The sequence below is a fragment of the Dipodomys ordii genome, unplaced genomic scaffold, assembly GCF_000151885.1.
Source record: "Dipodomys ordii isolate 6190 unplaced genomic scaffold, Dord_2.0 Scaffold62, whole genome shotgun sequence".
Classification (NCBI taxonomy): domain Eukaryota; kingdom Metazoa; phylum Chordata; class Mammalia; order Rodentia; family Heteromyidae; genus Dipodomys; species Dipodomys ordii.
The window spans coordinates 2834255-2850907 of NW_012267278.1; the positions used below are offsets into that span (position 1 = coordinate 2834255).

Genomic DNA, 16653 nt, shown 5'->3' on the forward strand with positions numbered 1-16653 from the left:
CCAAGTGTGCCAGGTATTGGTGGCTCATGCCTGTATCCTAGCTATTCAGCAGGTTGAGATCTGAGAATCACAATTCAAAGCCAGCCCCAGTAGGAAAATCTGTGAGACTCCTATCTCCAATTAACCACCAGAAATCCTCAAGTGGCGCTGTGGCTCAAAGTGGTAGAACACTAACTTTGAGCAAATTTGAGCAAAAGAGCTCAGGGACAGCGCTCATACCCAGAGTTCAACCCCACAGCCAACAAAAACAAACAAACAAACAAACAACAAGCCAAGTTTAAGCCATCCTTTTGGTCAATGTGCTATCTTGCCCCAACCTCTAAAAGAACTCTGCTAACAAGAGAGATAATCTTTTACATAGTAACTCCTGCCTGCTACATGTTTTGTATATTATTCCTATCCCAACATCAACGTTCTCCAGATCTAACTTCTGAAGTCACACTAAGTTTACAGATGTATAACTCATAAAGCAACCTTCCAGCCTTGTCTTAGTCCAGCTGCAAATTCATTCATCCTCTCAGAATCAATTCTAGGACGAGATCCAGAATTCTCAGATACTTGAAGAAAAACTGAAACCTCAACTGAATCATTAACACCAAATTCATACCATTTGGGTATCTTAACTGATCAGTTTATTTTATGGTTTCTGCTGAAAATTCAGAGGCTTCATGGAGCAATCAATATGAATTTGATTTATGCCATGCATGCTGAGTTACTATGTGTCAGGGGAAAAAACTTTAAAACATTTTGTTTCTTGTCATTTAAAATAAACACTTTACCATTTTGATATGTGACTGCAAATGGAGAAAACAAGAGGTTTATAAAGGCACAAGTCATAAGTCTTAAACCTTTCATGAAGAAAGAAAGCAAATGCCAAAGTTTGCTGTAATATGGATACAAAATGAAAGGCTATAACATCTGTCATATACACTATATTATATTAAGAAACCAAAGAAACTCAAGGAATAATTAAATTTTAAATTTTTCTAAATAGAGTCTGATGGCATATATCTTATGGGCCCATTATGGCATAAAACTGAAGCAATGAAATAGATTTTTATAATATTTAAGAAATATACTATGTTCTAGAAAATGCAAACTCACAGTTTACAGTCTATAAAAGTTTCAAGTCTTTCTGGTAAAGAACTACAGTGTGTGTGTGTGTGTGTGTGTGTGTGTGTGTGTGTGTGTGTGTGTGTATACACATGCCTGGGCACTGTCACTGAGCTCTTTGTTTTTGCTCAAGGCTAGTGCTCTATCACTTGATCCACAGCTCCACTTTAGACTCTTTGGTAGTTAATTGAAAGTCAGAATCTCACGGACTTTCCTGCCCAGACTGGCTTCGAACTACAATCCTCAGATCTCAGCCTCCTAAATAGCTAGAATTGCAAGTATGAACCACCAGCACTTGGCTCCAACAATTCAAGCATTTTATATATTACTTCTTAAATTAAAAAGTTTTTTTAAAGAGTAAACTTTATTCATTCCACACGTGTCAGCTTCTTGCACAAAGAATTTCATAACCTGATTTTTTATATCACTGCTTTTTATTTATGAATTTATTTTTATTATAAAGATGCTGTACAGAAGCGTTACAGTTATATGCGTACGGTAATGAGTACATTTCTTGTCGAACATTGTTACCCACTCCTTTTTCTCCCACTATCCTTTCCCTCCCCCATTTTTCCTCTCCCCCTACCCTACTCCTCCCCCACCCCCTCACCCCAACCCCCAGAGTTGTAAAGTTCATTTCCCACATACTGTCTTGTGAGTGTTGTTGTTGCAATGGGTCACCCTTTGTCCTTCTTTCAGTATTTTGTTATTCCCCTTCCCTTCCCCAAATCAGATACATGTATATACAAGATGCACGGTACCAGAATCAAAGACAGTGAATGACAGGGATAAACCAATGGAAAAATAAAAAATAAATAAAATAAGAAGAACTAAATATAGTACATTGGCAACAACAAAGTCAACAACAACAAAAGACCTGTTGTTTCCATGTCTTGGAGTTCATTTCAATTAGCATCATTTTGTATGGTCATATGTATATAGCTACTGAGCTATTATGATTCTCTGCAAGGACTATCCTAGGCATATACTAATTATTACAAATGAGGGAAACAGGGCTGGGAAGGTGGCTCAGTGGTAGAGTGCTTGCATTGCATGTATGAGACCCTGGATTCGATTCCTCAGTACCACATAAGCAGAAAAAAGCTGGAAGTGGTGCTGTAGCTCAAGTGGTAGAGTGCTAGCCTTGAGCTGAAGAGCTGAGGGATAGTGCCCAGGCCCAGAGCTCAGGCCCCACGACTGACCAAAAAAAAAAAATACAAAACAACAACAACAACAAAAAATGAGGGAAACCATAGAGCCTATGTTTCTTTGGGTTTGGCTTACTTCACTTAATATGATTTTTTTCCCAAGCTTTCCATTTCCTTACAAAAGGGGGTGATGTCATTCTTTCTGATAGAAGCATAAAATTCCATTGTGTATATATACCACATTTTCTTAATCCATTCATCTATTGAGGGGCATCTGGGTTGGTTCCACATCTTAGCTATGGTAAATAATGTTGCAATGAACATAGTTGTGCTGGTAGCTTTAGTGTGGCCTTGCTTGTAATCATTTGCATAAATGTCCAGGAGTGGAATTGCTGGATCATAGAGAAGTTCTATGTTTAATCTTTTGTGGAACCTCCATACTGCTTTCCAGATTGGTTGAATCAGTTTACATTCCCACCAACAGTGTAATAGTCTTCCCTTCTGGCTACATCCCCACCAGCATCTGTTATTATTTGTTTTCTTAATAATAGCCATTTTAACTTGGGTAAGGTGGAATCTCAATATGGTTTTGATATGCATTTCTTTATGGCCAGCAATGTTGAACATTTCTTTCCGTGTCTGTTGGCCATTCTTATTTCCTCTCCAAAGAAGTCTCTTTTTAATTCTTTAGTCCACTTATTAATGGGGTGGTTGTTTCTTTGTAGATTTGTTATTGGGAGGGTTAATTTTTTGAGCCCTAAGTATATGACACCCTTGTCTGTTGTATAATTAGTGAATATCTTAGCAGTCTGTGGGCTTTCTATTTATCTTGCTAGCTATGTCCTTTGCCATGCAGAAGCTCTGCAGTTTAATGTGATCCCATTTATCTAGCCTTTCTTTAAGTTGTTGTGTTTCTGGATCTTTATTTAGGAAGTTTCAACTTGTGCTGAGGACCCCTAGCATATCCCCTATCCCTTCTTGTAATATTTTTACCTCTATGATGAAAACTTAAAAAATAAAATTAAAGCAGATTTAAGGAAGTGGGAAAATCTCCCATGCTCCTAGATTGGGAGAACTAACATGGTGAAAATGGCAATACTGCCCAAAGCTATCTACAAATTCAATGCAATACCTATCAATATCCCAACAACATTCTTTAATGAAATAGAAGAAATAATCCAAAAATTCATATGGAACAATAGAAGACCCCAAATAGCAAAAACAATCCTTAGCGGGAAGAACAGTGGTATAGCAATACCAAAGTTCAAACACTATTATAAAGCTATAGTTATAAAAACAGCTTGGTACTGGCATAAGAGCAGGCCTGAGGACCAATGGAAGAGAACTGAAGACCCATACATGAGCCCACAGACCTATGGTCACCTAATCTTTGATAAGGAAGCCAAAATTATCAGATGGAAGAAAGGCAGCCTCTTCAACAAATGGTGCTGAAAGAATTGGGTATATACATGTAGAAAATTTAAGTTAGATTCTTATATAACACTCTGCATCAGAATCAATTCCAAATAGATCAAATACCTCGAGGTACAACCTGACTTCTTAACCACCACCTACCTTCCATTACACAATGAAGCCTCTTGAATGCTGGGAGGCAACTTCTGCATCCTTACCTGAGTTTTCACCTGTGAGAATCTCTTGCAGCTCCTTGAAGGAGGGAAGTTGTTGACACTTTCATGTCACTGTGCTAGTCTTGACATCAATAATCATATCTTATTTTATCTATCTCATATTATTTTGTTTATTTTATTACCTTTAAGTAGTTTTACAAATATCAATGTATCAGTTTATGAGTAGAATCATCTTGATTAATGTAAGCCCCAAAATAATTTTATACTTAAAAGTTATTCCTTTCTTACATTTTTGTTTATTTTTTTAAGTGAAGAAAAAGCAATGAGTTAAAATCCAGAAACATTTTTAAGGTTAAAATGCTCAGTAATAACAGAAGCTATTAGCCTGGCACTTTTGGCTCATGCCTATAATTCTAGCTATTCAGGATTCTGAGATCCCAGGATCAAGATTTGAAGCAGCCTGGGCAGAAAAATCTCCGAATTCTTCTCGTTAACCGGCAAAAAGCCAGAAGTAGAAGTGGGGCTCAGTAGTAAAGCACCAGCCTTGAGTGAAAAAAGCTAAGAAAGAGTATAAGACCCTGATTTTAAATCCTACAAATAAGTAAAATAAAATCAAATAAGACAAGCTACTATGCCAAGGGGGTATCTTCATGCATTTCTCCTTAAGAGTTAGGACAAGAAACTGAAACAAAAAAAATTCTTTAAAGTTCCTCCCACCTTTAGGATTCTATGAACTTCTGTTTATATGAAAAATGAAGTAACTTTTACAATGAAATTTCAAAATTTATAGTGATCACACATCATGAATTTTACTGAGGAGTCATTATTTCAAATACCTTATCATTGCTCCTATAAAACACCAAAATGTGCCAGAAATTGCAATATTTTGGCATCCATATTACATCTTGGAGACTGCCTCTTGCCATTGGAAGTGACACAAAAATCCTCTCATATCATGTGGTCCAATTTGGGTTTGGAAAACAGGTCAATAAAATTATAATGATAATATCTAATACTCTTAAAACACTTGCAGTACATCCACATTCTCTTGTTCCTCCAGTAATCTTATATGTTAGGGATGTAGTCACCTAGATAGCATCCTCATTTTACAAAATGAGAGCATCAAGAAGGTAAGAGATAGTCATTGCAGCCGAGCGCCAGTGGCTCACGCCTGTAATCCTAGCTACTCAGGAGGCTGAGATCTGAGAATCACTGTTCAAAGCCAGCCCAGGCAGTGAGACTCCTATCTCCAATAAACCACTAGAAAACCAGAAGTGGCGTTGTGGCTCACGCGGTAGAACGCTTGCCTTGAGCCGAAGAGCTAAGGGACAGCACCCAAGCCCAGAGTTCAAGCCCCATGACTGACCAAAAAATTATAAATTCAGTACAAGCCAATGTGTCAGTAACTCTAAACAAGTAACTTCCTCATACCAAAGATTTGCAAAGAAGTCATACTACAAGATGTCAATATCAGAGAGAGAGAGACTTCTAAGAGAGACTTCACGTTTCCTATTTTGAAACTTTGCTTATTTTTAGATTTGATTGTTGGTCCCCTATTATTATTGTTATTATTAAGGAAGGAATGATCAAAATTCAGAATTGGCATTAAATCATTGCCAAATGCAGTGGCTCAAGCTTATATTCCAAATACTAGCTACTCAAGAGGATGAGATCCAGAGGATCACAATTCAAAGCCACCCAGAGTAGAAATGTCTGTGAGACTCAGTCTCCAAAATAACAACAAAAAAGGCAGGACTGGAGTTGTAGTAGCTCAAGTAATAGAGTGCCATCTGTAAGCAAGTAAGCTGAGCAGGTGTAGGACCCTGAGTTCAAACCCCAGTACCACAAGGAAAGAAAGAACGAAAGAAAGAAAGAATGAAAGGAAGGAAGGAAAGAGATGGAGGGAAGGAGGGAGGGAAGGGGAAGAAGGAAAGAAAAGAAAGAAAGAGGAAGGAAGGAAGGAAGGAAGGAAGGAAGGAAGGAAGGGAGGGAGGGAGGGAGGGAGGGAGGCAGTCTGGGAGGAAAGGAGGGAAGGAGGGAGGGAGAGAGGAAGAGAGAGAAGAAGGGAGGGAGAGAGAGAGAGGGAGGGGAAGAGGGAGAAAAGAAGAGAGTAAGGGAGGAAAAAGAAAGAAAGAAAAGAAACAACCCAAAAAGGGGCTGGAGACATGGCTCAAATGGTAGATGACCTGCTCAGCAACTCTTATATGTTAGATGCCTTGAGTTATAAAATAAAACTGACTTTCATTTTGCAACTTTTTGACATCATAGCTAATTCTAATTACTTTGTACTTGTAATTACCTAGTCCCCTACCTTTTCCTCAACCTCTTCCATTTCTTTCTCTTCTATGCTTCCTACAAAAGACCACAATCTTAACATTTAGCCTGAAAGCTTGCTCTGTTCCAATCAATCAATCACAGACAGATATGCAGAAGGGAAAATTGACTATTTCTTCACTTTTCCTGTGTTCTTTCCATACCAGCAAAACTTAATTTTGTTACATCTTGATTAACAGGACATTCCTTAGACAACCTGCTTATTCAATTGGCAGTACCACACAAATGTCAAAGATCAACTTAAAAAAAAATTGTGTGCCTGTCCTGGGGCTTCAGGGCCTGGGCACTATCTTTGATCTTCTTTTGCTCAAAGCTAGCCCTCTATCACTGGAGCCACAGCGTCACTTGTGACTAGAGCCACAACATCACTTGTGGCTTTTTCTGTGTAGTTTATTGGAAATAAGACTCTCATGGTGCTGGTGGCTCACACCTGTAATCCTAGGTATTCAGGAAACTGAGATTTGAGGATGGTAGTTCAAAGTCAGCTTGGACAGAAAAGCCCCTTTTGGGATTGTTTCTTTTCTTTCCTTATCCTCTCTTCTTTTCTTTATTTCTCCCTCTTTCCCCTCCTCCTCCTTTTTTTTTTGGTGGTTCTGAACTTTTTTTTGGGGGGGGGTCCAGTGGTGGTGCTGAGGAATCGAACCCAGGGCCTCATGCATGCAAGGCAAGCACTCTACCACTGAGCCAACTTCCCAGCCCCTGGGTTTGAACTCTTATTTCCAATTAACTACCAGAAAACCAGAAGTAGCACAATGGCTCAAAGTGGTTGAAAGCTAGCCATGAGCAAAAAGAGCTCAGGGACAGCCCCCAGGTCATGAGTTCAAACCCCATAGCCGACAATAACAACAACAACAACTACAAAAAGTCTCATGAACAGTTGAACACTGATGGTTCATGCCTCTAATCCTACCTACTCAGGATGCTGAGATCTGAGGATCATTGTTTGAAGCCAGCTCAGGTAAGAAGACTGTGAGAGTCTCTTATCTCCATTTAAACAACAGAAAACTGCAAGTGGAGCAGTACTCAAATTGGTAGAACATGAGCATTGAGCAGAAAAACTCAGAGATAGCACCCAGGCCCTGAGTTCAAGTCCTATAACCAGCAACAAGTCTCATGGCCTTTCCTGCTTGGACTGGCTTTGAACCTCAATCTTCAGCTCTCACCCTCCTGAGTAGCTAGAATTATGGGTGTAAGCTACCAGCAGCTGGCCTAATCTAAGTTATTTTTAAATGAACATTTCACTAGAGAAATAATGGTTGATTTTAAGCACAGTTAAAATAGCAACAATTCAGAAAATACCTTTAAAACAAAAATATTTCAAGGCCTTGAAAAGGACTGGGAATTTTATTTATCATGAAAATATCAAAAAGCTATTATAAGATAGGTAAGTACCAGACCTTGAAAAACTTAATGTCAATATGTTTGCAAACTTGTGTCGTATACAGGGAAGTAAGAACTATTCAAGGAGCTCCCAATCATTTACTTAAATGAGGGAAAGTTTTCCCTTCCTCTTCCCATAAACGTAATTCCCATTTTTACTCCAAGAGGCAGTTCTTGTAAATAAAGTATGGCAACAACATCTACCCAAATATACTGTGCGTTACTTAAGGATAAAATATTTTCATTTCTCTTTTTTGCTTTTTGTTTTTTCTGTTTTTAACTCAAGGACTAGGCACTGTCCTAAGTTGGGTTTTTGGTTTGTTTTCTCTCTCAAGGTTAGCTCTTACCACTTGAGTCATAGCTCTTGAGTCACAGCCTTTTGCTGGTCAACTGCAAATAAGAGTCTCACAGACATTCCTTCCTGATTGGCATTGAACCATGATCTTCAAATCTCAGCCTCCTGAGTAGCATCCACCTCCTATTTCATTTTAAGCCTTACCTAGCATAACATCAAACAGTTAGAATGTACTCTACAGATATGCTAATTCATTCAGATACATTCACAAATACAAAAAAATGTATAAATACAGAGAAATGGCTAATGAAATTCAGAAAAACCTTGTTCCAACAATAAATATACGAAACTTTAAAAAGTATCATAAGTAACATCAGTGAGTTCTGGCATACTACTGAGAAGTTGATATGACTTTTAGCAAAGGTAATATGACTCAACGCATTAAGATTCTACGAAATTTACATACCATTTGACTCAGCAACTTTATTTCTTGGCAATTTGAGGAAGTATCCTAAGGAAGTAAGTACAGAAATACAGATGTACAGGAATATCTATCTTGGTGTTTTCTTAGAAACAAACTATCTAATGACAAACAATAGGAACTTGGTTAAATAAGTTACAACTTAGGGGCTGGGAAGGTGGCTCAGTGGTAGAGTGCTTGCCTTGCATGTATGAGGTCCTGAATTTGATGCCTCAGTACCACATAAGCAGAGAAAGCCAGAAGTGGTGCTGTGGCTCTAGTGGTAGAGCCCTAGCCTTGAGCTGAAGAGCTGAGGGACAGCACCCAGGCCCAGAGTTCAAGCCCCATGATGGACAAAAAATATAGATAGATAGATAGATAGATAGATAGATAGATAGATAGATAGATAGATAGATAGATAGATATAGCTTAGTCATATAATAGAATACTCTTTCATCACTAAAATTTATGCTGAAGATTAAAAAATTAGTGCTATGGAAAACTATTAACAATAATAGGTTTTAAAAGAAAAGTTAGGTATGAGATGATTTTTATTTTTTAAAACTGTGTGTTATACATAGAAAAGGACAAGGAAAGACATACATCAGAGTATTGACCCTAAGTGCTTCTGAGTGGGAAAACTATAGTCTTTGTTTTTCTTTCTGTTATTACTATTGCTTATTCTGCTATTTATGTCATGTTTGTGTATACCTTTTGTAAAAATAAGAAACTAGTTTTAATTAAAAATTAACATAGGGCTGGGAAGGTGGCTCAGTGGTAGAATGCTTGCCTTGCATGCCTGAGGCCCTGGGTTCAGTTCCTCAGCACCACATAAGCAAAAAGAAAAAAGCCGGAAGTGGCACTGTGGCTCAAGTGGTAGAGCGCTAGCCTTGAGCTGAAGAGCTGAAGGACAGCGCCTAGGCCCAGAGTTCAAGCCCCATGACCGGACCCAAAAACAAAAAACAAAACAAAAATTAACATAGTCTCTGCTACATCAGTCATACTCACAATTATAATGACAATAAAAAAAATCTGTCAGTTATGTTATTTAACTTCAAAACATTCTGACATGTACTATCCAACATGTAGAAAACATAAGAAATACTTTCAAACAGAAAGGAAACTCCTGTGAACAATTCACAAGGTAGGAGGAAGAAAAAACTACTAGCATCTATGCTTGTTATGAATAATGGAATGGTGGTTATTTTATTTTAATTTTTTTCTCTGTTTTGTCACGTCCATGCATTCTAATTCCGGAGCAAACCTCTATGAAGCTTTATTGGACTCACAAGGAGCAATAAGGAAAGGAAATATGCAGAAGAGAGGCAGAGCCTTGTTCAAGTCCCAAAGTAAAGCTAACAACTGAACTTGGTAAGAAGTCAGTTTCCAGCTCTGCTCCTAGGCCTGGCCCAGTGCTACGTCTAAGTTTTCTCCTTTAACACAGACCCAGTAGACCAATTTTGTTTTATGGTTATGCCAAGAAAAAGATCATGAAGTAAAATTTAGAGACTGCAAGAGAAATATTTGAAGAGGCCTTCACAGATTACAAAGTACTTCCACATTCATGTTCCCACTAAATCAGATGGTATACAAGTAGAATAAGCCAGTCCCTAAAAATGACCCATTAGGAGGTCATCACCCTGCATGCATGAAATAATAAGGGTGTGGGGGGCCTAGATTGGCAGAGTTTATGCTTTGGGCCTGCCATTTTTACCTATGACTGTTAGCTTGAAAGCCCTTGCAGATGATCACAGTGTTCAGTTTTGGGTCACTTTATAGCATTTTCATCAGCTATAACACAAAGATTTTAATGCAGGACAAAAAGCAGAGGATACAGTATACCACTAATCCCCAACTGGAACAGACCTGAAAAAGTATTGTTTTGAGTGATAGATTCCAAACTCAATAGCTATCTAACTGGCCTAGGAAATCAAAATCATGTGCTTCTAATTTTAAAAAATCTTGTGATACAGAGCACACAATCATATGCCCACATTTTAATCTACTGCCAAGACATCAACTGTCCTAAAGGAGTCAAAGGAATAATATGAAATTAAAGGTCCTAGGCTGAGCCAACACTATGGCAGGAATGGCAGGTGTACAGCTGTGTGCAGCTGTGTCCTTTCACAGCTGCAGCACTGCCCTAAAAATTACCAAGACATAGTTTTCCTGTCATCACTACTGCCCTTAAAGCTGTTCAGAATTCCACTGGTCTTTTAGTTATATAAGAGACATTAACTCCCATCAGTCTACAGATCCTAAAGTATACATTCAGCAAATCTCACATGGCACAAGCATTCAAGTCTGTTTATGTTTCAAGTGACACTACCAAGATAAGTATTCTATTTTCCTCCCTTCTACCCTTTCTCTTTCAGGAAAATATTCACTAATTTCATTAGCTTAAGAATACAAATCTGCCTTGTACCAGTGGCTCATCCTAATTACTAGAGGCTGGGGTACAAGGATTGTGGTTTGAAGCCGACCTGGACAGCAAAGTCTTATGGGAGTCTTATCTACAATTAACCACTAAAAATGCCAGAATTAGAGGGGTGGCTCAAATGGTAGAGTGCTAGTCTTGAACAACAAAAAAAAAGCTCAGGGATAGCATCCAGGCCATGAATTCAAACCCCAGAACTGGCACAAAAGAAGGAGGTGAAGGAGAAGAAGAAGGAGAAGGAGAAAAGAGAAGAGAGAAGAAGAAAAGAAGGAAGGAGGAGGAGGAGAAGGAAGAGGAGGAAAAGAAGGAGGAGAAGTAGAAAGAGAAGGAGAAGATGATAATGACAGACAACGAAGAGACATTTCCTCAGAAGACTTCAAGCTATAAAAACTTTGGTCATACTAACAAGACAATCTTTTCTTGGAAGTCTCCTTTTTAGAGAGCCACCAACAAACCCTCAGTGCTCCTTTTCGAGGCCCTGATTTTGACTTTCAGTTTAAAACTCTGTTACCTCTTGGTTTCTATAAGTCTGTCTTTCACACAAGCAGAGTAGGGCTTGGCTCCTCAGAGCAGGCTTGGCAAGCACAGAGGCAGGAAACGCAGAAGGGAACGAGTCTGTCAGACTCATTTTCTTCTAGTTCAAATGTTTATTTCAGATTTGGTAGGAAGTGGAGAGGTTCCTTTCCATTTCCTTGTCTCTGGAACCTGTGAGAGAGAATGGTGCTCTATGGCACATCAGAATCAGAGGCTCACAGATGGTGAAAGAGAGCCTACCCAGAAACCTCTGTTGGAATAGAGCACAATGCATAGCTCTCCAAGTCCTCTCAGGACTGTCTCTTATGGGTTTAGCCTGAGCTGGACAATGGATGGCAATGACAAGGGTACAGGAACATCCCATACCTGCTGCCAAAGAGCAAGGTCCTTGTCCTGATTTTATTAGCCCCTAACCCTGTCATGTTGTGCACCTGAAGCTATCATTCAGCAAGAAAGGTCTGATACAATTTGTGAATGTCTCAGTGGGATGTGCTTCCAGGCCTGCTTTCTAAGTTCCTTGATGCATTTAACATAACAGGGTAGCATTTCAGCAGCAAATCTTAAAATATAACTGATTAAATAATGAGATCATGTCCATCTTAAATATGTTGAATTTTACAATTCTCACTCTGATTTCTCTAATTCTTTTTAAACATCAAGCTACTTAACTCACTGCAGTTGCCTTATTGTCTATGCAATTGACATAGGTCATTTTTAATGCCAAATGGAGACCATCAGTAGACCAAACTAGAAAATCTTGTGGTAAGTGTCCTACTAAACTTTACCAGATGTGCCTGCCCCAAACTGCAGGCAACAGGACCAAAGCATAAATTTAGGTACAAATTACTTACTGAGAATATCTGTAGACAGAAACTTCCTCTAGTAAAGGTAAGACTCTGTGACAGTTAGCATAGACTATCCTGTAGTTTAGTAGTTGATAAAGAAGCCAAATATTACAAGTACATTAATTATGGTTTGTTTAGGAAAGTTTCCAGGACAGTGTACTTGATCCAATCACATTAGCTTTGTCAGAGTTTAAAAAGATAAAAACCTGACTCATTATCTCTATTCACACTTTACACTTTTTGAGTTCTGTTGTTCGGGATATACTGATGACAGTTCACTAAGATCTTTGGGTGCAAAATACATATCCTTAAATGCAGCTAGCATTTATGCTTGAACATATGTTTACACATTCACTAACACAAACTAGTTTGTGTATTATGTCTACCATGTTCTAGAAGAACTCCTGAAACTAACCCTTCCATATGATGGGATTCCTCTGTGATATGCATTTATTATGACACATGTGAGCTAACAGTATAGCAAGGATATATACTACAGTAGATAAAATCCCAGTATTCACTTTAGAAACCAAAAACAGGAAGTAGAACTGTGGCTCAAGTGGTAGAGTGCTAGCCTTGAGCTGAAGAGCTCAAGAACAGTGCCCAGGCCCAGAGTTCAAGACCCATAACTGACAATTTTTTTTATAGAAACCAAAAATAGCCAAAACGTAAATTACATTGCCATTGGATGTTTTAAAATCCTCTCTACTGTGTTGTGTCAACACAACAAAACAATGTTTTTTTTAATCAAAAATCAGAAAAGTAGGAAAGATTAAGAGACAGTGTAAAGATCATAAAGAGACAAATATTTCTACTTCAAGATACTGTCACTGAAGTATGCCAAAGCAAGCTATGCCAAGTCATGTACTTTCCACACACAAAATTATATTGTATCAAATTTAAATTTGTTACAACTGCCATGTACATTATACCAGTGATAACGAAAATGTAACTCAATATCTGATCTAGTGAAACAGCAACCAACATTAGCTCCCAGCCACATGAAGACAATCTCCAATGCCATTACTGATGTCAGCTAAACTTCAGCCAGTATGTCTTCTCCAACCACCTTTTACATAAATATGTGACTATCTTAATTAGGAAATCTTGAAGGAAGTATCTGAGATGAAGCAAATTTGTTGCTCATTCTCAGTGCTTTGCCTTTGCTGTACTTAAAATAGATACTTGTACCAATGTCCTTTCTGTTACCACAAGGGGAAAAAAAAATCACATACACTCCAGTGTTTTTTCTTTCAGCTCACAGAGAAGCAACTGGATCCAACCAGTGTTGAAACCTGAGTAGGTCACTGTACACCATGATAAAATTCCCTAATCCCTGAGCCAAATCTCCCTAAGGGAGGCCTCCTCCTGATCCTTCACTTCCCAGGCTGACTTTTCCATTCCCTCTCTCCTCTTTTCCCCTTTCATTTCCCCTACCTTCAAGCCTTGATATGTGATCCGAAGTAGGGGCTCAGATTTCCGTTTTTACAGCTTAGGCCTCGCTAGCTGTATACATTCCTTTCTTTCTGCTGGGCAGTGATTACTTACCAGGGCTTAGTTTACACTGGTCCAGATGAAAGCCGTTCAGATGAAGGCAAACACAGCCAGGCAGTTCCAGCGGCACCGATAGGAAGCTGCACAAGGCTACATTGTACTCTGGGTGACATTTTGTTACACACATTTTTATACAGGGTAACCAACTTGTTATGTTACCCTACACTTCATGTTCAGAGACATGGAAGGGTAATAATAGCATGAAGTGAAGGGAGGAGTTTTGTGTCTGTAATTATTAATATCAAAAGCAGAAAAATATTAATGAGCTTAAAATAACCCTTTGGACTTTGAGAAAACAGTTTAAATAAGGATTCTTCGTGCTATTATATTAGAGGACTGCCTACAAAACAGTTCCACTAGACACATTGGCATGATGTGCAGGAACATGAGTGAAAATTCTGGCCAGGGGTCTCTCACATTGTTCTAAACCAGAGAGAAATACCGAACCTATAGGCAATTGAATTATTTCCTGTATAAAACTTCTTGTTTAATGCTACACTGCATCGAAATGATGAGGATTAAAACTTCAAATAGTAAGTGGTGATTTGGAAGAAAAATATAACGTGGTTTTTTTCAAGAGGAAATTCTGCACACCAAGGTTAATTCCATACTTAGTCCCGCAGCATTGGCTAAAAATTGTGTAATTTTTCCCCTTCATACAATGTTGTTTTTGTTTCTTCCTCACCAGTTCAGACAAACATCTGTTATACTGTAGAAGGACAACTATCTCCCAAACCGCCGAGTACTGCCTGCAGCCAAAGTCAACAACACGAGCCCCAAGCATGGAGCACAGTCAGCCATTATATCCAGCCGGGATAACATTTCACATGTTTTGATTAAAATTAGCTAATTTGTAATTCTAGAACCTATGAAACTTAAAAGCTGCCATCCATATAGATCACATTAGGCGGTGTTTTAAAGGGCCAGTGCATGCTGTGATTTCCTAGTGGCCTTCACCTCTCTCCTCTTCTCCTATACCCTCAATTTAAAATGACATGGAAAAGTAATCTGTAAATGCCGGACTGGAGGGAAGGAAGGGCAAGTGAGGGAAACTGGTTATTGTAGACTGAATTCCACCCTCATGGAAAGAAAACAACTTTTTACTAGTCTTTTGGTTGGTTTTGGTGTGTGTTTTTTTTCTTTTTTTAATCAATGGTGGTTTCCATTACAGGGACTGGCATTAATTTCCAAGCAAATCTTCCTTATTTCTCTTTTGGCTCCATCCTGCACCTTATGCTTGAAGGCATTAAGTTTCTCACCCCGAAATACAAACTCGAATTCCAAAAATTAGCATGCTACTGACATTTCTAGGCGGAAGGTAAGGCTAAGCATATGCACCCAGGTACACAAACACGGATGTACACCCATCTGTCCCCTTCTAAGTGTGAGCTTCATATGAGGCACCGTCACAGAATATGCTTGTCCTAACCAAGACGACGTTAAAACGCAGTTTAAAAAAAAATGACCTAGTAGCATGGCGTTTTAAAATCCAGTTTGTCTTTCCAGTAGAAACTTCACCAAACCTGACACGATCACCTGGCAGCCCGCGGGTTGTATTCAGAAGATGAGGAACACCGAGAAGACAGAAAACCCGCTACTTTTTTCAACTCGACAAAAGAAAAATGAACAAAATAAAAATCAAGAGAAACCTGTGAAATCAAAAGAGAATAAAATCCTCGCCCAGGCTAACCCTCGCAACTTCGCAGAATCTAATAAAGGAGTGGGGGCGACAAGGGGAGTCCGGAGGTAAGCGGGGTGCTCCTGGGCAATCGCTTCCAAACACGCACAGCTGGCGCGCGGGGCCGCTGCGCTCGCCACCTCTGGGGCACCGCTGGCCTGGCCGGGAGCCCGGTCTCGGCCGGCTGAGCGGACTCCGGGCCGGCCTTCCTGAACAATGGGCAAGCGCTGGCGAAGGCCGCCCCTCCGACGAAAATCGAGCGTTCAGCGGGACCGTGGGCGGGTGTGGGAGGGGGGTGCTGACCCAGGAAGCGGGGCGGGCAGAGACACGCGCTCGGGTGGAGACAGCAGAGCACCCAGGCGGGCGCGGGCGGGGCGATCCGGGCGGGCAGGACCGTCCCAGACCCGCGCCGCCCAGGCCGCCACAGAGCGGGCACTGACAACCGCTACACGGTCACCCTTGGCGACTTGGGGCGAAGCGACATCACCAAGCAGGCAGATGTACTAGGGAGAGGGGTGGCATCGAGCTCTCCCCGAGGTGCCTCGGCCGGGCGGCTCTCAACTTTGGAAGGGTCCGAAGGATGGTTTTACCCGCTGGGAAAGCCTGTCCGTCATGCCCACCCACCACTGGGGCCCCTGGGGCCCCGTCCCTGAAACAAATCTGTGCCAACCCGGGGTTTGTACCGTTAAGTAGTATGTGGTCTTTCCCTACCCCCCCCCGCCCCCGCCCTCATCAAATCTGAGCTTGGCACATTTCGGGGAACCAACCCGCGAGTTGGCTTCTGCTCTGCACCTGGAGGAGGAGCCGAGGCGTTCCGGGCATCCCAGAGAAACTGACAAGCGCGCCCCTGGATCCCCCCAAATCCGCACAACAGCCCAGAAGGAGCGGACGGAAGAAAGAGCTCGGTCTTCCCAACCCCCGAGGTCCAAAAATACCTTCATTTCCTCATTGATCTCCCTTTTCACTGGGTGAGCCGGTTTCCTGCTCCTTTTATTTTCCGGAGGTCTCCCTTCTTTCTCCATTTCTGCCATGTTTTTGTGTCTGGTTTCTGTGGAGATGAAATGGCTGCTGCCGCCGCCGGCGGTGGCGGTGGTGGTGGTGGTGGTGGTGGTAGTGGTGGCGGTGGTGGAGGTGGTGCTGATGGTGGCAAAGCTGGCGGAGGTAGCGGTGCTGGCGGGGCCGGGCCGGGCCGGGAGGGAGGGGGAGAGGCGGGCGCTGGAGACGCGGGGTCTCTTCTAGCGGCGGAGACCGTCAGTGGCTGTCAGAGGGAAAGGTAGCTCGGGGAG

At 40.7% G+C, this 16653-nt stretch overlaps 1 protein-coding gene across 1 annotated transcript in view; it reads right to left on the reverse strand.

Annotated features, from left to right (window-relative positions):
• Positions 1 to 16415, reverse strand: part of Sobp (sine oculis binding protein homolog (Drosophila)) — a 176262-nt gene extending 159847 nt beyond the window's left edge. The window contains exon 1 of the mRNA XM_013022373.1: positions 16303 to 16415. Within this exon, the coding sequence (XP_012877827.1) occupies positions 16303 to 16398 (96 nt within the window). The 5' untranslated portion in view covers positions 16399 to 16415. The remainder of the gene's footprint in view (positions 1 to 16302) is intronic.
• Between the last annotated feature and the right edge of the window lie 238 nt (positions 16416 to 16653).